The sequence below is a fragment of the Tachypleus tridentatus genome, chromosome 8 (genome assembly GCF_004210375.1).
Source record: "Tachypleus tridentatus isolate NWPU-2018 chromosome 8, ASM421037v1, whole genome shotgun sequence".
In the NCBI taxonomy this organism is placed as follows: domain Eukaryota; kingdom Metazoa; phylum Arthropoda; class Merostomata; order Xiphosura; family Limulidae; genus Tachypleus; species Tachypleus tridentatus.
The window spans coordinates 116,268,785-116,291,653 of record NC_134832.1 but is presented as its reverse complement, the minus strand read 5'-3'; the positions used below and the strand labels follow the sequence as shown (position 1 = coordinate 116,291,653).

Sequence of the window (22,869 nt, the reverse complement as noted above, 5' to 3'; positions counted from 1 at the left end):
TATCTTTTAAGAACAATTTTCAGGTTTCCTGCTGCCCTTGGAACTATTTCATGGTAAATCATGTTCAATTTTGATGGCCATAATAATGCATTATTGCCTGAAAATACTTCTTTCATTGTAGTAAGTTTCTACAAAAGTTGATGAGGTCAATCTTATTCCACACATTTTGATAAACTTTTCACACAATCTCCACTGCATTTGGATGTTGGATTCTGGATTATGTTTAAGCAGATCAAAGACAAAAACGAAACAGCATTTTATGCTTCAATAAAACCGAATTGTGTTTTCAATCCAAATATTTTATGTTAAGGCCTTCAAAACAAATACAGATAATAATTATTCACTAATGGATATAAACTAAACTGAGTTCTTTTTTGTCTTCAGTGGTGTTTGTTAATTCAGAACCTGCCAGAGGGTTTGAAGAAGGTGCACTCAAGATGTGCTTTGCTGATCTTAGGCAGGTTAGTAAACCTTTACAAAACTCTACTATTTAAGTTCATATTAAAAGATATTACAAGTAATGTAAACATTTCTTTTGGACTAAATACATTTTATGTGGTTGCTGTAGAATAGTTATTAATATTGTATACGTATGTAACATAGGCATATATTATGTATATTGATATGTAATTAACAGTTACATTATGGAAGACATTAAACCTTGAAGAATGATATATGCTCATAGGAAGAAAAGTATTCAACTCTCATGAAATGCCTTTCAAAAATGAAACTAGTTAATGAAATTATTTCCTTAAAATTTGATAACAAACTTTCATTAAAGTAAGTAGTTTCAGCAAAAGTTTTATTTTGTAAATATTTTTTGGATTTTTCTAATAAAAATTCATTATTTAATGTAGTTATTTACACTTTGACTCTGAGTAGTTCACATACAAAGTAATTTTTACATAAAGTATAAAAGTGATACTTTTTACCTTACAGTTTTTACATTTCATTTGCATAACCTCTCGAACCTCATAAATGAACATCAATTGCTGTTTTTTAAGGTAAATGTTTGTACTTTATTTTCTCTTTTATGTACTGTATTACTAACTCTGTTTATCATCATCAATAGAGAGTACATGGAAATGTTTTTAAAATTAACAAAAATGTGTACATACCTTTTACATCTTTATAGAAATTTACTAGTATAGTCATCTTTTTCACATATTCATAATTTAACATCTTTATCTTTTCATTTATAGTTTATTTTTAATTCTCCTTTGAAATTATTTGTCTCTATTTATTCTGATATGTTAACTGATACCAATAGTCTTTTATGAAGAAGTTATTTTGACAAATTCCCCACATAGATGTGTTGCCAAAACAGGATGGCTGTTATAGATACCATCTTGTTTATAAAGCTTTCACAATCCATGTAACAAGTTAAGCTTATAAAAACCATTAAATCACTTAAATATGATTTTTAAAACATAAATTACACATTGGCAACTAAAATATAAAAATTAGATTTAAGTACAGTTCAACTGTCTCTAACTATAGCATTTTGAGGTAACAAACCACTGTAAGTGCTGTAGACAATAGTACTGCAGGCTGTTACTTCTACTTCAGAACAAAAACTGTACACCAATTTCATAATACCTGTTGGTGGAGTGGAGTGTAAACTGAGCTCTTTATAACAGCTTTGTACACTTGTATTAACTAATTACTTGTACATCATAAATTTGTTTCCAAAGTATAGAAGATCACCATCAGTTATTGGACTACTCTTCTGTGACTGAATTGTGGGGTTTAAAGAGATTAGGTTGTAACAATTAATGTGTGTGTGTTTTTCTTATGCCAAAGCCACATCTGGCTTCCTGCTGAGTCCTCCCAGAAGAATCGAACCATGATTTTAGCGTTGTAAATCTGTAGACTTACCGCTGTACCAGCGAGGGGCATAACAATTAATAATATGACATGGGAATTCTCTATTACATGTTTGTTTGTTTAGAATAAAGCACAAAGCTATACAATGGGTTATCTGTGTTATACTCACTGTGGATGTCAAAACCTGGTTTCTAGCAGTCAGTCTGCAAATATTCCGCTATGCTACTGGGGAGTCTCTAATACATGATTAGAAGCCCCATAGTCAAAGGGCTATATGTTCGTTATTTAAATCTTCTAAGAAATTGGTTTTCACATGTGTCAGAATTTCATTAATTAGATAAGTTGTTATAAATATTGATGCATGGGATATACATTGCAGCAGTTGTGATGTTTAGAAAGCAGACGTCAGGAATCATGTGATACAAGTTATGATATTTGGAAGTTCAGCAAAAGTTATAGGAATATTGTTTTTGTGTACTAAAGTACTTAATTTTATGATAAACAAAGTAAGCGGGTAAAAGTAACTTTTCAGCAGTGATTAAAATTCTTCCTTTAAAATCGATTATTGTTGCATTAATAGTGTTAATGAGAATAACAAGTCCCAGATGTTGGTTAAAATGCTGCCATAAATATATTGACGTGAATACAAAGGAGGTCAAGAACATTAGAGTACAGAGGGATAATAAAGGATTTACTGTTTCTTTTTATAAGCACAAAACTCTTACCACCACAGGTATCAAAACCCGGTTCTAGCACCGCGAGTCTGTAAACGTACTGCTGTGCTATTGGGAGGTAGTATTTACTGATTAGGGGTTTCAGGTTAAAGAAACTGCAAAATTTGACTGTGATATTATTCGTATGTTTATATATTTTGAAAGTGGAAATATTAGAGAGAAAAGCAATTAATTTTTCACGTAGAAAGAGATGTTTTTAGGGTAGTAGATTGAATGGTGCATTGTAAGTGTTCTCTATATTAAGAGATGTTCTGATATTCGTTTGTGGTATATTGGAAAAATTTCAGTTGTTCCATGGGGCTTGTTAGGAATTTGGTTGTGTTGAAATTTTTTTCTGGTGGGGCAGATAACTTGTTTGTTTGATATGCTTTTATAAAAATATATGCATTTTGGGTCACAATTGCAATCCTCTCTACTTTTAGAGCCGAATTTTATGGTCTTGACTATATCTTAGCCCTAAAATGGGGTCCGCCATGGCCAGGTGGTTAAGGCACTCGACTTGTAATACAAAGGTCAAAGGTTTGAATCCTCGTCACACCAAACATGTTCGCCTTTTCAGCAGTGGGGGCATTATAATGTGACGGTCAATCCCACTATTCGTTGGTAAAAGAGTAGCCCGAGTTGGCGGTGGGTGGTGATGACTAGCTGCCTTCCTTCTAGACTTACACTGATAAATTAGGGAGGGCTAGTGCAAATAGCCCTCATGTAGCTTTGCTCAAAATTCAAAACCTAAAACAGCTTATTTACGTAACATTCACACAGCTGGCTGGATTTACGAGTTGGGTAATTTTAGTTGTTTTTTTTCTTGTTACGACCAATTTGAAAAAATTGTTTGTTTTGTTGGAATTTCGCACAAAGCTACTCAAGAGTTATCTGCGCTAGTCGTCCATAATTTTGAAGTGTAAGAATAAAGGGAAGGCAGCCAGTCATCACCACCCACCGCCAACACTTGGGCTATTCTTTTACCAACGAATGGTAGGATTGATCGTCACATTATATTGCTCCCACGACTGAAAAGGCATGTTTGGTGCAATGGGGATTCGAACCCGTGACCCTCAGATTACGAGTCAAACGCTTTTGCCACGCTGGGCCCAATTTAAAGAAATCAGTAATTTTAAAGATATGTAGAAATATCTAACAGCTAGTAAGAGGTTGTTAGGTATATCCTTGGTTGTTGGAATATTTAAATAATGCTCTTTTCAAAGACGAAAGCCTTAACATATAATTTCTGCACGGTCCGAAGTAGAAAACTTAAATTATACTATAAATTACCTATCAGAAAACAGTTAGAAAGACTATTTAAATCGATCATCGAGAAACTGTGACACTTTCACTACCTAAAGCAACCAGCACAACTTTTTTCTTACTCTAAACTGAGAGTTATTGTAGTTTCATTACAGAATAACAGAAAATAAAACAATTATATGGTACATTCAATAAGGTGTGTGCTCTTAAAAAGCATGGTATCAGGATCCAGAAATTCTGTAGTTACAAATATTTTAGGAGCTTCTTATTATATAATTTTAATTTATATCTTAAAATTTCCCCCTTTTATAAGATTTAGAATTGTATTTATTACTAAATAGATAAAAATGTATTTCCAATAACGATGATTTTACATTCTGAGCCATGAAACAGTAAATAATTCTTGATGACAAGAAACCTACTTGAAATAAAATTGTATCTCAGAATGGCTGGTATGGGTATTAACACTTTTGGCCCGGCATGGCCAAGCGTGTTAAGGCGTGCGACTTCGTAATCTGAGGGTCGCGGGTTCGCATCCCCATTGTGCCCAACATGCTCGCCCTTTCAGCCATGGGGGCGTTATAACGTGATGGTCAATCCCACTATTCGTTGGTAAAAGAGTAGCCCAAGAGTTGGTGGTGGGTTGTGATGACTAGCTGCCTTTCCTCTAGTCTTACACTGCTAAATTAGGGACAGCTAGCACAGATAGCCCTCGAGTAGCTTTGTGCGAAATTCAAAAACAAACAAAACAAAATTAACACTTTTACTGATACGGAGAGAACAGCAGCAAAGAAGTTTGATATGGAAAGGGGCTTATTACGTAATGAGAAAACACTCCTTTGTTATTATTTAGCACAAACCTACACAAGGGGATATCTGTACTCTGCCCACCAAGTGTAGAGTTGAAGCCCCATCTTTGGCGTTATAAGCCTACAGAATTTCCGTTGAGATACTTGAAAGGTTGCAAATATACATTAAATATTTTGTGTTGCAGGAAATCACATAAATTCCACACAGCAACTTCTAGTTCAGGTTAACTGGTAAGATTAGGCTTCACAAGAGTACTGTCAGACTTTTACGTTGGTACGCCAAATTCATTTTTTAAAAAAAAGTTTAATTCTGGATGTAAATACGTTTGTGTTATTCTATCGAAATATTGAGCAAAAGATTCAAGCACATTTTGTACTTACTCAGTGTGGTGCCTAAAATGTTAACCTCGTGTGTGTGATATTGTATCGAGCTGACACATAGTTTAACCAAAAAAATCACAATGCTTTTTATAGTAAAACTTTATTCAAAAGAACAATGACACTATTTAGCTTTATAGAATTAACACTATAACAAGAATGTTGCTTATTGAAGCCTAAATAATAAATTACACTAACATATGTAAATATTGTTGTAATAATATGGCTTTGTTCATAGTTTACCAAGTCTGAGACCTACGGTACTTTTTATTTGTTTATAGTTAAGCTGACCAATAAGAAAAGTTAATGACACAAATGTACATAAAAGAAAACTAAAAAAAAAATATTATTTACAAGGCTATTTTTTTCATATGAATAAATCAAGTTCTAACAGCAAAAATAAAAATGGAGTCGAATGGTGTGTGTACACATATACAGATCTTGTTTGGTCTATAAATACTGAAATACCAATTTTTAAGTCCATACCACAATGATGTTTCCAAAACTGGTATGCATAGCACTGTGTCATATAATACATGTTAATACAAACTAACAGAAAACCATAAAAATTATTTATAAAAAAGACATGACTTTTGTTAAAATTTACGGAAGTTTGACTTGTTATTTAGAAGTAGCTTGAGGGAAGAAAGCAAACACAACATCAGATCTAAACCAATAATATTAACACACTCAAAATAATTCTTGTTCAAAAGCAGACATGAGGGATCTTTCTATGTGGTAACATTAACATGTGAACTTTAAAAATGGTAATGTGTAAACGTATCATATCTAAATAACGATTTCTTTAACACAGTTGAAAATACAGGAATGTCATTTTTGCACATTAAAAACAAATCACAGAGAAAAACTTAGCATCTAGCTATGTATGAATACAATATTCTATGCCTCTGTCTAAACTAGCTTGTGTGCGATATAATATTCATAATACTTGAACATGTTTCTTTTACTAAGTCATATTCTACCAGCCTTGAGGTTCTAATATCTATTTCAAGGCTACTAGAAGTCTGTACTTTTCAAAATACAAATGAGATTCCATCACAAGGTTTTATACATTTTAGTAAATTTGCTTACTTATTAAAAACAAGACATATAACCCAAAAAAATCACACACAAACAGTAGTAGATACAACCTTATATGAGACTCAGGAATGTGAATTTAAAAACAGTATTGAATAAATATCAACATTATTTTCTTATCTCATGCTTTTTACTAACTATTTCAAGTCATCATGGTACAAAAATTATAGTATTTCTTACCAAAACTTAAGAAACTAATAGGTAAATTTAACTGAAGTTTAGCAAAAATTGAAAGTAATTTACCTTAAGATGTATAAAAAACTTATGATAAATATATGGTTCTAACTGATGACTCATAAGCTCGCCTACAGCCCAATTATAGTTATATTGTATTTTTCAAATATTCCTTATTGTACTAAATGAAGCAAGTCTGGCACATTTTATTTAACTCTGCAGTTAAGACAGAAGATCTACATAAATGATGTATAACTAACAAGAAGATAAAATTATTAAGGTTGAAGATACGTGCTTGACAGTGAAGGAATAATGACAGTATTATACAAATTTCCTTCAGTATAGTGTTACTTAATATTTCATGATGGTTATATGTAATCAGAATAGATGAAGCTTAACATTTCTTGAGTATTCACCTAGGAATGTTTCAAATAGTGAACATTGTGCAAAACTCATCGGTAATAAGAAATTACTATTAAGTGAAAACTGTACTATTTTATCCTCTCTCTTGATAAAACATGTTCTTATATATATATCAAACACTCAACAAAAGGTTTAATAGCTTTTCAGGGTGAAAAACTAATTTTCATAACTCATGATACACTTGTGAGAATTGTAAAGTAAAAAAATATAAAAATACATAAACAGTATTTCTAAAAATATTTATTTAACAATGAGATTCATTTTGTAACCTTAGCAACTACAAAGGTGGATAAATTATGTACATGGAAAATACTACCAAACTAACAATGGTTTGGTATGTGGACGGAACATGACGTATTCTAAACCCGGAAAAGAAACACTACTGAATAACATACACCTTATAATTTTTCAAACTTTGTAACAATAATCACTGAAGGGCATGGTTGCTTAAAAAAACATCAAGACTGAGAAACAACCAATGTTTAATAATGCCTCAAGGGTTTGAAATGTCATGCTGGGTAAATGTACCAACTGGTAAATATAAAAAGCCTAAAAACTGTTGTCCAAATATCCACATATGGTTGTAAAATAAATACCTTAACTCAAATAATTGTAGGAAACTAACAAATAGAAATAACAAAATAAATGTGAAGTACTAAAGCAACAAAAATAACATTTATTTCCAAATATGTGCTTATTAAAAATGTTTTAGGATAGTATTAATATATGTATTTTATGATACAACTAGCAGATTTATTGTTCTTAAAGTACTTTAATAATATAAAAAAAATATTTAAAGACTGATATGATAATGAATGAAATGCAAAGCTGAAATAATAACTTAAATACAAAACTAATTCACTGAAAAATATTTATGGCAAAAGCACTTGGAGTCAAAAAGATATAATGGATCTCCCATACTATGTTGAAATATTTTACACTTATGCAAAGTATAGTTGTGACCTTGAAGTGGAAAAAAAAATACACATATTGCACTTGGAACAAAATGACAGGTCCTTACACATTGTCAAATCATCAAAATATGTCATCATTAATAACATTACATCTTTTATAATGTATATCCACAAAGCTTATTCTTGTTTATGAGGAAATTTGGACTCCTTTATTGGGATGTTTTTGATTTTCCCCTCAATTTGATGTATAACTAAATAGTCCATTTACAATATCAACAATAGTGACCTACAACAATATCTCAAGAACCTAAATTATCAGTTGCTGCATCATTACTCTACCAAGTATGCAAATCTTTATCATAATAAACACCCACTGTCAAAGCAGTCTTATCTATAAAAATACAAAGCTTTACAACATATTAATGTGTAGTGACCTCATAATTTCAATTTCTACTTATCTGTCCAGCAGTATATCAAAAGCATTTCCCAATCACAAAACATTGCAGGTTTTCAGATAACTGTAGCAGGATTAGTCAAGCCCACTGGTGCTGCCTGACCATTGGGTTGCAGAGGTGTTAAAGAATGAGAAGATAATAGGTTGGCTTGAGAACTCGAGGCTGAACTATTGTACATAGAAGTAGAATGACTGGGAGAGCCAAATGTATCACTACTAGAGCTATGAAGTGGGATATCTAACAATTTTGTTACAGGATTCTGATAATATCGTCTCTGACTGGAACCCCGTTTAGATCGTGTTGATCGGCGTTTCACCTTTCTTGGAGTTAACGGTTGATGATGAATGGAAGTAGGCTGAGCTTCTCCCATCTGATTTTGGTACTGAATGCTGTAAACAACATCTGTGGAGGGTCGTCTGGCTGTCACAATAGCAGAAAAATAATTAATAGTTTTTCAAAAAAAACACAATTACTTCAGATTATATATTTTATCCATCACAGTTACTAAGATTACCAAGTTTTTTGAATTTTTGTGAAATACTTTTTTTCAAACAATTCAATGTGTCTTTTTTTTTTAATGAATACATTTGTAGTAGTTTATTCATCACCTCTGAAGTGAAATGTCAGGTTATATAAACTGTAGCATTTTTACTCATTTAAGTTTGTGACCAAATTTAACCTATAAATGTTATATTATAAAAAGATTATGTACATGCTGAATTTCCTTGTGATAAAACAGTACAAGGCTGTCATTCTGATAATGTTCTGCATCAGAAATGTGCGTGTTATTGACCTTCACATACACTATATAACAGTAAATTTGATAACTCCAGGTAAATGATAATACACTAAAATACTTTTTCCTTTAGATTTTCCAAATTATTTATCATGTAATTTATCAGTCAGAAAATTTGAATATTAAACAAGGTTTATCTAATAACTTTTTCATTTTGTTTTTTTCTTTTTTAATCAACAGAAGAGACAACAACAGTAATACAAAATTGATAAGTATACATTAATATGGCCTTCACAGGCAGAAATCCACAATTTCCTTACTTGGGATTCTGTCTAAAACATTAAAGTACATTTGCACACAAACTGGTCAGTACGTTGTAATAAAATTTAAATCCACATTAACAGACAAACACTGGACTGAAGAGGACATATGAAATGTCAAAACTAGTTTCCATTTATATTTAGTATGCTCCTGTTAGTGTGGATTTAAGCTTTATTGTAAATTACCTTACACAGTACTGTGCATTTAACTAATATTATGATCAATATGTTTTCTGTATCCCTTCCTTACCGTTTAACTTACAATAGTATAAGACTAACATTTGATACTATTAAGGTACTTACACAAACGATGGTCTGGCTTATAGCAATGCAGAGCTAATATTGCTGCAAGTAACCCAGGTATCTATTAAAATAAATAAACAAAATAATAAAAAATATCAATGAATCAGGTCATTGTTTAATATTTTTCTTACATAGTAATTTTTAGTAATACAACAGCTTGGTAGTGAGAGTAAACATTCCATTAAAATTCATACTTTCAATAAAAGTTAATCTGAATTCAAAGGTAAATATTACTTTACTGAATCAATGGTTGTCAATTTTTTTTAATAATAAAAAATACCCATAAGTAGAGGTTTTAATTTCTTTGCTACAAAGAAACAAGATCAGATTTGATTACTTTAATCACACAGGAAGTGAGCTTTCTTATAGTACTTTTTCTCTCTCACATTTCTAATTTGTATTATTTTTTTATTATTTAATAAATAAATAAATGGTAAAGCAGAATTTCTCTTTCTATTAATTATAAATAATCCAAAATATGATGTCCGAGAGAATTACAGACACTTTTTGACATACAGAATGAGATTGGAGAGGTGTAGTATGTAGGTCTGTCAGTAAAGCATGAAGTTTTAAGGCTACAAGTTTACATTATGGGTCAGTGTACAAGTTTATTGTACAAGTGTGTAATTGGTAGAAAATTGAAAACATCATATGATAGGATAAAAATCTAAAATATGAAAATAGAGAATTTCTTTAAATATTTCATTTTAAATTAAGAAATTAAAACTATGTTTAATATCAAACATATTAGGATACATTGGTAATAAAAATGTTCAATTAAATTCTGAATGTAATTTGGCAGAATCATTTCTCAGGTGACTATGAAATGAGGCAGTAAAATCTGCTGTGCCCACCACACAGTGATATTCTCAGAGTTATTTAGTTGGAGGGAAGGGGGAAGTAAAAACTTAACATTTTCCTGGCAGTAAAAATTACAGTATGGAGATTTAAAAATCTTAAAGAGTTGGATTTCAAACTGGGGCCAGAGTTCTCCAAATGGGTTCTGCCACACATCCCCCAAAGTCAATCTAGTAGACATGTCCTGCTCTCACATGAAATTAACAAGCAATAAAACCTGCAATTCACTTTTACAATCATCAGTTATTTCAAAGTAATACCACATAAGAATCTTATTTTTCATTTTAAATCACTAATAACAAACAGTGAACAAATAAATTTTAACTGAATCACTCCTCCCATTACTCATAACAGTTATCAACTATGTCTCAGAGTTAGGCTTGTACACTGCATATAAGATCTGTTGCATGTCTTCTTTGTTGTCTATTACTAAGGCAACATCTGTTGACGTATCATAATTTGTATATTCTACAAGTTAAAGTTTAAAGAAGCATTACACATGTCCAGGCAAAACCAAACAGCTCAGAAAATTCTTTTGCTACTGTAGTAAATATCACTGCCATTTGTAAACACTGGACAGGACCAATTAAAATGTGTATCTACCAAGAATTATTACATGAATAATGACAAAATCAAGAAAAAAGTGATATTTTGCAAAACCAAGGGAAACTAGAGGGACACTCAGCAGAGTGTACAACTCTAACCATGCAGTGTTGGTCATATACAGCCCTCACAAAAATATAAAATGTGTTTATGTGTCCAACATTACCAATGGACATAGACAAATTTATGCAGAACAATAAGGAATAATATTTCACACATGTTAACCTATTTTCATCAAAATCCAATAATGCTTAATTGAGTTACAGGGAAAGGATAGTGTGAAACATTAGTCACTATGTTAATAAATAGGGATTTTGTTTTTAAATTTTTGTGACCTTAACCCTTCAAATGTTTAATCCTTTTAACTTGGGTCACAGTCCAAATGTATACCAATTTTAATACAAATTCATTCAGTCATTTTTGAGAAATCTTGTTGACAAACACAATCTCAGAGATAGTTCATTGATGTAATACTACATTAAGCATAAAATATCACATTTGACAGCTGTGTCACTTGACTATAAAAATGAATAATAAAAAGCAGTGAATTCTAATTACAGTAGTTACACAAACTTACAGAGAGACAACACTGAATTCCAGCTTGCAGACATTCCACATAACTATATTCCACAGAACACTCTTCTACAACAGTTGGTTTCATATAAAATAAAGGATCTTTTACTGCTAAAGTAAGATTGTATATGGGCTTACAACCAATACCATTAGATTCCCACCAGCTTCGACTTCCAGTACCAAAGTTTAAAATACTTGAATCCTGAAATATAGACACAAAAATTATCTGATTTTTTTAAAATGCTCTGTCACAAAAAAACAACATACAGAAAATAAAATATACATATATATAACAATGATCAACTGAACTTGCACAGTAAATAAGCTCATCTAATAATCTCAAAACAACATTATACTCTATACCTCCCTCATGTGATAAGAATTGGCTATATTAAGAAAAAAACTGAAGATATTCAAAGCACAACCTCCCTATCTCATACTACTATCCTGCTTGAATTTTTCACATGTAATAACAGAAAGACAATTTATATTTTAAGAGCTCATAATCAAAATATCTGCATGTATCAACTGAATTAATTATCAGACAAAATTAAATTCTTACGTTTTTAAAAAAAAATATATGAAATAAATTTATGAATAAAGACATTTGATATTTTTTGGGGAGGTGAGAGTTAGATTGAACTGATAGGCCATCTGATGTTTGTCACTCACTTTTTTGTTCTTAAGGCTTTAAGATAATGAAAAAAACTGTTGGTTTCGACATGCTTTTAAACTACATTAATGTTAAAAGAAGAAACTAAAACATATTTACCCACATTTATGAATATCATTATATTTCATTAATTTAACTTCTGAAGAATATGGGTAAGAGGTATGACTTAAAAAAACACACAAAATAAAACAAGTCATATTCTGTTCATCACACCCAGTAATAAAATCTTAAACACAATGTTCAACACTGACAGTACCTTATTTAATATTCCAATATCTAGATAGAAACATATGAGAAATACATTCCATCCAAGCCAAAGACAGGTCCACACCAAGTACTACAAAAAGAGGATGAATAATCAAATCTCATACTTATTCTAGTCAATACAAAAATAATTTAGTCTTATTCTGTAACAATTTTATAAGAGGTATGTAATAACAAGCATTAAGATTCCTGTACTTTCACACGAGAATCTTGCATGTGTGTAGAAATTCAATTGTAACACAAACTCAAAAACATTTTTAAAACTTCATATAGCCTTCATTTAATTATTAATTATTTTTACATACTTATAAAATAATCTGATCTGGAAGAATAAGCCCCATTCACTGTAACAGCAAATGCCTTTGGTTTTACAAATCTTGACCCATTACAAGTTTTAATTTGTATTGTATGTAGCTAAACAGTAAGAAAAATTTTTGACACAATGAAACATAAACCTTTATTTGTTAATTACACTAAATAACTTGAGTAACAAAGTTCAGGAATAATAGCAAACTTAATATTGCTTTGTTGTACCTAAAGATGTCTATTATATGAAGCAAAAGACAGTTTGAAAACAAACTGTAAATAAGAAAATTAGTCTCATATGAGAATATTTAACTACTTGAATGTAACTGCTTAATAAGCCTGATGATTAATTGCACAACTCTACTATTTTCAAGTACTATAAGCATGCACTCATACAAAACACAGAAGTTGATGTCACATAATGCATGTTAAAATGGCAGAATTACTTAACATATCCAACAAATTGTAGGTTGAAGGTTTAACACAAAAAAAGAAGTCAATGATTAAAATGGCTACAGCAGGTAATGCAGCTTTTAACATACTAACATTGTCTGAAGAATGTCTCCAGTCAATGATACTGGATGGTTATTACTGAAGTAAGCAGTACCATAGCAATGACAAGTGACAATGTGGTTCTCCAAGATTGATCCTGCACATGCAACCTTGAGAAGAGTAAAAATTTGAACCAACCCTAAACTAATGTAAAGTGCAAATTTCCACTACTGCTGACAACAGTTATTCAATAAGCCAAACATCCTATTCAAAGTTAATCTGTCTTAACTGGAGTCTAAACTGTTTTTCCAAATCTTAAACGTGTCTTCTTGTGTTAAGGAAACAGCATGTAGAAAGCAGAGGCCTTTATTCTATCAATCCTTCAGATAATACTGAAACTTTAATAAGATCGCCTTTTATCAGTCTTTCTCACGAGAAAATATTAAATTATTATTAACCTTTCTATTATTGTAACTACCCTAATAACCTCTTGAGCTCTTTCCAATAAGTCAATATCCTTTGTCATATGAGGGGAGATCAAAATTGTACATAGTATTCCAAATGAGGACTGAGTGGCAATCTGATAAATCAGTGTTTCCCACAGTGTGAGGTGCCCCTGCATGCATATGATATAAAGTGAAGGGCAAAAAAATCAGGATAAAGTCAATAGTGAACTAATGCAACTAAGTGTTTCAGTACAATTAATAAAAATAATTGGTAATTACTAATATACATACACATTTTGATGTATATTTCCATATTACATCTTGTCAATTCACTCTATCACTCATTTAAACAAAAAGAAAGGAGGGAGACAAGAATGACAAAAGTTTGGGAAATGCTGCGATACATGATTACTTTCTTTGGCTTATACTTAATACGTTTAAACATACATCTTGAAATAGTACCATCTTAATTACTGACAACATGGCACTGCTTTAATGGCTTGATTGAGTTATTCACTACTATATCAAGATGATGTTCTTCTATCACACTGTTGAGTGGGTTCTCACCTATATTAAACGTGTTCCAAATTACAATAATCTGTATGCATTCATTATAATTAAAGGTCATTTTTCCATTATATGTTCAATTTACCAAATTATTTAACTCTTTTTAGTATGTCAACATCCTCAATGCAGCTAACTTTACTGATTATGCCCCTACCAAAAACATATATACAAATATGAAAAAGGAAAGACCCAACACTGACCCATTAGGCATTCCATTAGCAACGAGGTTTGAGTTTAACTGGATTACAATAACAGTAACCTTTGCTTTTTTCCATCCTTTACTCTAAAACCAATTAACCAGTTTTTTCTTAACCATTACTAATGGGATTTTATTAGGTAATCTTCTATGTGGCAGCTCATTAAAAGCTTTATGAAAATCTAAGCACATCAAGTCCATAGCATCTCCATCATCCAGATAACAATCAACATCTTTGAAAAAATTATCAAATTAGTAAGGCAAAACCTCCCTTTGGTTAATTCATATTAGCTTTATTAATATCATTTTTCCAAACAATTTCAAGTTTTTTTACTGGTTTCTCTTGAACTTTATTCCACAAAAGAAGTCAGAACCAAGACTAACTGGTTTATAATTTCCAGGACAACTATTAGAAATCCTTTTAAAAATATACATTACCATTCTTCAATTCTGATCTACTAATAATGAAAGAGAAGCTTGCATCTTATCCTTGACCTCCTTTAAAACTTAGGGAAAACACTGGTCATAGAGATGTACCTGTTTTAAATCTCTCAATTTTTGTAACTAAACTAAGGGATTATAAACTACATTATTCATGTGAACTCCAATATTTTCCATAGAACGCTCAGGGTCTCGAATACTGACATTTTCTTTTGTGAAAATAGAAGATAAAGAAACATTAAAGCTATCTCATAGTTTTAAAAAACAACAACAACTAAGTTTTAACATTATGAACTTGCTGTTTTTCATAAGCCATTTTTGATTTTCTAATTGTTTGTTAACCAGATCTTCACATTTTTGTATTTTCATTGTTGATTAAACACTTCTTGTTCCTAAAATCTCTAACTCTAATCCATGTAAATTTAATGATTTGACTACACTTTTATCTTCAGCTTCAATAGGATGCAGTTCCTTCATTATATGAATAGCCACCACTCACTTTAAAAATTGATCACTATTAAATAATTGAGTGATTCGTGGTATATGCTGATTAATTAACTAACGAGCCATTTATTAATTAGTACACACCCCTCTACCCCCTTCTTTCCATCCTGTTTCATAGCATCCTCCATCTGCTTTTAATATTAATCCAGGCCTACCTCAAGTAATTTGGTATTTATCATATCATCCAATTAATACCATTATTCTTTCCTAGTAGAACATAACCTTAATTTCATGACCTGAGCTGAAGAGACACAAACATTTCCAAGTGCCCCTGGTTGTGAATATCAAACCAAAACCACTGCCACGCTATACTGACTAACTCCCCATCTCCCTTCAAACAAACTCATTTACATTCAAACAAACAAGAGGTGTGCTCTAAATTCACAACTTTTTCTTCTACAGCATTACTTTTAACATGGTGTTACTTCTCCTATTTCGTTCATATTTTGTTTTTAAGGTCAACATTTCCACATTTTGCAAAAACACATTTCTTGTCACCAAGCAATCGCCACTATGTTTGTTTTTTAACACATGCAGTAACATCCCACTGATAAAGATTAGACTGATTATCTAACATATATAAAAGCAAGCATGTGTCATATCCCATCATGATTTATATTTCAAAACTGGAGAAGTCATAAAAGTCAAAATCCATTTATCCAGATAGAATATTTCAGTTATTTTGTCTGCCTATTATGATTTTTATGATGGGGTGAGAAAGAGCCATGAGGGGTGTGTGAAACCTTATATACTAGTGTGCATTAGTACAATACACATAAAGGTGTGTGGTACCATTTAGCCTAAAGCCAATGCATAAAATTTATAAAAGTAAAAATATCAATTCCATTTTAAACTTAAATTGTGTCTGAATTAAGCTATTTTCAGTTATGTCACCAATGTTTTAAATAAAAACAAATCTCTGTAATCAATAGAGACCTTAAGAAATATGTTATCTGTTTTGTCTATACATTTCATTTTGTGCTTTCAGTACACAGATTAACAACAGTATTAGGTTATACTTTTGTTGCTAAGCAAAATGACAAAGGCTATTGTTTGAATGTAGTGTTACCAAAATTCACCAATTTTTCTATATGTTAGAAGTTGTAATGTAACTTATTTTTTATCAATAATTATTCTATGAACACACCTTGAATTAATTTCAAGAATGATCTTAATTTTAATAAGCATGCAAAGGAATTTACTGACAATGGACTACCTCAACTGTACTTTTCTGCACTATGTTGCTCAATTTGATTACACAAAATGCATGTTTATTCCAGTTAGCTATGAAATGTGAGGTCAGTGTATACTAGAGGATAGGGGTGGTAGTACTTGCCCTGTTACTTTTGATAGGCTATACACTAACTGAATAATAAAAACATGTTTAATTATCAGTGATAAAGGTAATAATAATTAATAATTATGTAGCTAATTTCTCTGTGTACATTGTTTGAATTGGATAAACATAAAAGGGGTATTCAATAAAGATCCGAGTTATCAAAATATTTGAAAGTCACCCACAATACTCACTAAACTTATCTAACTTAACAACAATTTTATTTGGTGAAGGTAAAAAACAACTCATGTTTACAAACATTGCAACTAAATACCATAGTAGGATTACAATATGTAGGATTACAGGGTACAAGTAAGTAGCTGTATACCATGTTTTGTTTCTGTTAAATATACGACAGTCACAAAAAGTTTTCTTTTTGCCCTCCCTCCTTTGTTCCCAAATACCATCAATGCCATAGTATATGCATTAAAAAGTAAAAACACTGTAATCTGAAAAACAAAATATCTACAAGATACCTTTGTAAGTTTTGAGCATTCTCCAATCATGTAACTTCATTTCATACTATACACAAACACACACATATATATATTCCTGTATCTAAGTAAACTGCTTGAACCCACAGATGTTAAAACCTCTTCCAAACACTGTAAACATGTTACATAAAAATTCTAATAAAGTTTTCTTTGGTATCTATTCAACCTATCTCTAAACTTGAGTTATCTGATGTCTTCTCACTGAAGACATTTTCTATAGCTTTAAAACAGTTATAATTTATCACAAATAATTTCAGAATTTACAAACAAAAGTAACATTTACAGAAACAAAACACGGATAACATTTTTAAAAGGTGATAGGTTCTTAGGAAAACTAAAGGAATTTCTTGGGATCAACAGAATAAAAAAGTAGGTTATTTTATTCATAGATAAAATCTTTGCAGCTGTGTACAAATGAAAATACAAACATTTTTATTTTCCTTCATGAATCACATGTCAGAAGATAAAATGTTCAGTTGAAATATAGTTAAAATCAATATACAAAATTTACTTCAAAGTTCATATTTCAAAACTTTTTATCAAGTAGCCAAAAAATATAGAAAGAATAAGAAAACCATGTCATTAGGCTCAATAGTTTTGAATTATTTTTTAAGCCTAAAACTTTGTAACATATGTCCAATGCAACTATACTGTTTAACATTTCAAACTAACAAAATATTTATTCACTTATCAGTCACTTGCTTCAACAATTGTGTACACTTTTCCAGACAATTCATTGTTGTTTTACACTTTCATAAGGGTGATTATAACAATGTAAGTACTTTAAAGAATTGTACCTATACCTTTGCAATTACTCAAATACTTTGTTTCCAACTAAGGAAAATGAATACTTGTAGCTAATTTATTAATTAGGCAAATGCATAGTTAACCAAGATTAAAACCTAGTATTTTTGATAGCTTTCAAATAGCTTAAAATCAAACATAAAAGTCAGAATAGCATTAAGTTGGTACATTAAAATGTTTCATAATTATAGCCTCATCTTACAAAGTCCATAACCCATGAGGGAATGAATAAGAACAAAATTAAAGTATATTCAGATAAAATATTATTGTGCTAACAAGTAAAAGCAATGTTTAACATTCCCATACTAACTGCAGAAATATTTTGATTTTACAATGATAAAATGTGTTAATTCTGCCAAGTAATACAGTATTTTGCATGAATTGATGTTGCCCATATGGTTCTAAAGTAGCCTAAATAAGTCATAGTTAAAAAACATTAATAAATTTGTAAATGATTAGCTCAGGCAGGTTATAATCCAGTAACTTCAAAGCTTATATCTTTATTTCTAGTAATTTGATTGATATGAAAATTAAAAACAGTTAAAAATAAACGTTTCAGATTTTTTAATCAAAATTAAATAGTTTTAATTATCTCTAATCCTATTTAGAAAACAATTATAGCATTGGTAAAAATGATGTTTGTTTTGACATTAAAGTTAAAAAGAAAAACTTCACTCTTCAGATAATTATAAAAATAACTTATTTCTGCCAATGTTTCATCATTGCAGCTTGTTCAAGAATACTAGTTCATATACTCAGACCTGTTTTAAAAAAAAAAAGTCATTTATACAGATAAATCAATTTCATTTCTACTTAGACAAAGAAAACATGAAAAACTTTTATTTCCAGGAGAATACTTATTCCTATACAATGAAAAAGTAATTCTGTAAAAAGAGTAAAAGCTTCAGATATCCTAAACAACACTAACTTCAATTAATTCATCTAAACATTATTATTTATAGGAAAAACTGAGACATAAAATTTTACCATGGAAATGTTTAAGTGATGCATATATTGTTGTATTACAAATAATCAGTTATTGCTATAGGCCTTAAGTGAATTCCAGCACACTCCAGCTATGTTGGTTTGATAAAACCTCAAAAATTTAATCTTTCCTTTTGATATGACATTGTAAAACAAGGATGCTTGGCTGTTTCTTTTATTAACTTCTGAAGAAAATGGAGAAAAGTTTTGACTCACTCTAGACCTGAATAGTTATTAATATTATTAACTCTGTAAAAGAGGAAATATTGATTTCCCTTTGTCCATAACTTATATACATGTTTGCTTATACAATATTAAAGAATACAGGTTTTGAGTTGTAAGTCAGAAACTTAACAAAAAGTAAACAAAAACAAAAAAACAGTACATTTACACTATATTTGACACACTTAAATAGCCACAGAGTTAGCAGTGGGTGCTGCTTGCCAGTTGTTTTCCCTATGGTCAGCAGTTCACAATAAGTAATAGTGACTGAGAGCCTTAGTAATTTTACAAGTTTAGTAGAAAAGGGAATAAAGCTTTAGATCCTCATATTTAGTCTAAACTATCTTTATTCAATATCTTTAAACTTCCCCAAAACTTCTACAATCTAGCCTTCATAACTGATGCCCCTTTCTAGCATATAACATACCCTTAATCTGAAAAATACCCTACAAGTTTAAGCAGCCCACCTCTTGCTCTAAGTATATGCTTAAGCTTTGGAATCTTTTTTTTTTATGTTTTAATTTCTGTGCCCATCCAAAAACAGCACTTCTGAAAGTGACATACATTTATTTCATCTTTATACTTCTGAAACAGTTCTTTTTATATTTTAAAGCACCTCTTCTGATTTATTGCTGTAACTCATTGCATTACACCTAGATCTTCAAATCCAAAGGCACTATATAATTACAAACACATATAGTGACCAAATGTTTCTGTTTTAGTTAATGAATTACTGACATTCATTTATTTCTTCCTAATTTATTACTGTAAAATATTTACTGAAACAATTTAAGATCTAGTAAAACCAACCACAGCTGTTATTAGTAGTCCACTTACCAAAATGATGTAGCTACGTTTCAGCTGGTATGCACCAAATATTCCTAATATTACAGCAATCATTTGGAAGAAATTTCCAATAATTGGTGCCCACATATAACCCAAGAAATCAAACACCTGACGCTGCACTGTTGTTACCTTAAAACAGATTACAAACTTTATAGAGTGCACTGTACAAGACAATTGTCAACCTACATCACTTAAACACATTAGTAACTTAGCATAAAAAAGTTGCTTTAAAAAGAATTATAACATGTCAACAATAATTGATTGTTCTATTAAGTCATCTCTAACAAACATGTTTACAGCAGCAGTTATATGTACAGTGTAATAACAATGTTCCCATAACATTTAAAAATCAGCTTTGACAAAAAAAAAAAAAAAACTTTTTTCAAATGAATAAATCCTTCCAATATATGAAATGGTTCTATAAACATCATATAAAATTAACACAGAATACTATCAAAAGTTTTACAATTTATTTTATGTAGCTGAATAATGAATTTCCTGAAACAAGTATTTTGAATGTATTTTGTATGTAGCCCTAGAATTAGATTGCCATTTAATTTTACAGAGTTCAACTTAGAATAAATTACATAAAAAACCTAAACACTTAATTGTTCTAATTTGATATTTTATACTTTAAGTAATTCTGAAAAATGTCATTCATTTTATTTTAATTAACAACATAATTAAGGCTTGCTCCATGATTAAGTATACATTTAAATTGTGTGAACATTTATTAATGCAAAATACACATTCTCACAGTTTAACTTCTAAGGTAGTTGCATACAGTAAAATTCTAGTCACACAACTTCCATCACTACTAGTATAACTATATTATAAAGTATTACTCTCCTGTTCTAAATTATCATACCCGTACGATTATTAATTTTGGAGCAATTTTTTACCCTTCACAATGCTTAGTTTTGTCTACATGATTACTTTTTTGATCATCATTTACGAAGAACACAAAATTCAATTTAATATTATTATTCTGACCTGCACAATTACTAAATTGAAAGACTGAATTTTTCCATCCTGCACTATTATCTGGAACACAAAAGTAACTGATAAATAATAAAATTCTTACGCAAAACTATGTGAATTACTACTTCGTTTTTAAGTTTAAGTTTCTAACACTAATAGTAATAACATAAGCAAACAAACTTACAAACTGCAAACCACAAACTGTTAGAAAAAAGCTTCTGATAGTACAGCAAGACATGATATCATCGTTAACAAACGTTAGAACTTAATAATGTCAACCATACTACCCACAAAAAGTCTGTAGCTAAACATTGTTACCAATACGAGTATTAGGACTTTGGCCAAAGAACGTAACCCAAGCATAGTCTCTGAAGTGAATTATTCCGAAAATATTTAAACTTCACACTGCCAACGTTACGTCTATAATGGCAGCACGCAACTTAACTAACGGTGTCTATACACGTTTTGGCGCAGCACTAAAATTTATAAAGGATCGAATTTCAAAAGAAAATTAAAAGTCAAACATTATCCAGCAAATACGGAAAAATCGAGATGAAAAAATTAATAACACAAAAGCTTTTCGATGACATTTCGGATACTTATTTCTACCCTTTTAAAACTCCAACAGACGCTACGTTGATAGCAACGGCCTCTCGTGTTAGAAAGTACATTTTATGCAGAAAAATATTTAGTAACGTTTATTTTAATATTTTATTGATTTATTTACAAATTAGGGCTCATTTTACAGATCACGCAAAATTTATTTATGACAAATTGTGACATAATAGTTTGTTATGTTAAATTTCCGTTCAACACTACTCGAGAGTTATCTTTTCTAACCGTACCCAATTTTCATTGTATAGAAGGCAGCAAGTCAACACTACCAACTGACAACTCTTTACCGACAACTAGTGAAATTAATGTGTGTTTGTGTGTGTGTGTTTTCTTATAGCAAAGCCATATCGGGCTATCTGCTGAGCCCACCGAGGTGAATCGAACCCCTGATTTTAGCGTTGTAAATCCGAAGACATACCACTGTACTAGCGGGAGGCAGTGAAATTAATCGTAATATTATAAAACTCCAAATGTGAAAATGCGAGCTTCACCGGCCCGGCATTGCCAGGAGGGTAAAGGCGTTCAACTTGTAACCTGAGGGTCGCAGGTTCGCATCCTCGTCGCGCCAAACATGCTCTCCCTTTCAGCCATGGGGGCGTCATAATGTTACGGTCAATCTTACTATTCGTTGGTAAAAGAGTAGCCCAAGAGTCGGTGGTGATGATTAGCTGCCTTTCCTCTAGTCTTACACTGCTAAATTAGGAGCGGGTAGCGCAGATAGCCCTCGAATAGCTTCGCGCGAAATAAAAAAAAACAAACAAGCTTCACCAGCGACAGTTTCGAGTTCGTTACTCACAGGTTGCGAATCGAGAGCCCTAATCAAGCTGCAATAATGATAAATTCGTTTGTACAACAGAAAACATGTAAACTTCTCCCTGAGAAAACAACTTCACAATTAGTTTTAATTTTCATGTGTCGTAGCCAAAAATGGTTTATTTTAAATTCCTTGTTAGATGCTTAATTTAACCTAACAGAAACATTTCTTCATAAACTATTGCCACAAGCATGCGCAAATTTTAACTCCCATAAAAACAAAAACTAGAGGAGTTTTTCAAGAAACTATTACAGCTTTTAGCCGTGTATAATTATATGTATTGAACTGAACACATTTACGACACACCTACGTTCAAAAGGCTGTTTCATTTTTATTATAAATATTTAAAAGTGGATTTTAAAATTATTGCAGTGTTGTGAAACTTCATTTGAAGTTCAAAATGACTTCTTATAAATTATCGTTTTCTTACAGTA

The 22,869-nt window shown here is 30.8% G+C and overlaps 1 protein-coding gene and 1 long non-coding RNA gene across 3 annotated transcripts in view; one reads left to right on the top strand and one right to left on the bottom strand.

Annotated features, from left to right (window-relative positions):
* LOC143223273 (uncharacterized) overlaps positions 1–22,869 on the top strand; it is a 306,721-nt gene that overhangs the window by 35,410 nt on the left and 248,442 nt on the right. The gene's annotated exons all lie outside the window — the stretch shown is intronic.
* On the bottom strand, positions 5,081–21,662 carry LOC143223271 (sodium/potassium-transporting ATPase subunit beta-1-interacting protein 3-like). 2 transcript variants are annotated; one of them, XM_076451017.1, is made up of 6 exons: positions 21,191–21,662; positions 20,017–20,154; positions 12,380–12,460; positions 11,455–11,652; positions 9,417–9,477; positions 5,081–8,477 (listed from the first exon to the last, which is right to left on the bottom strand). In XM_076451017.1, the coding sequence occupies exons 1-6, from the start codon at positions 21,242–21,244 to the stop codon at positions 8,113–8,115; spliced, it is 897 nt and encodes a 298-aa protein (XP_076307132.1). In that variant the 5' UTR covers positions 21,245–21,662; the 3' UTR covers positions 5,081–8,112. The 2 variants fall into 2 exon arrangements, with proteins under 2 accessions (XP_076307132.1, XP_076307133.1); XM_076451018.1 differs by lacking the exon at positions 20,017–20,154.

Excerpts from the sequence above, each read along its gene's own strand:
- LOC143223271 (XM_076451017.1), bottom strand. The coding sequence starts at position 21,244 with ATGTCTTGCTGTACTATCAGAAGCTTTTTTCTAACAGTTTGTGGTTTG. Across the intron at positions 20,155-21,190 it reads CAGTTTGTGGTTTGCAGTTT|GTAACAACAGTGCAGCGTCA; the intron begins GTAAGTTTGTTT and ends ATCTGTTTTAAG. Across the intron at positions 8,478-9,416 it reads TAAGCCAGACCATCGTTTGT|CCAGACGACCCTCCACAGAT; the intron begins GTAAGTACCTTA and ends CTATTGTGACAG.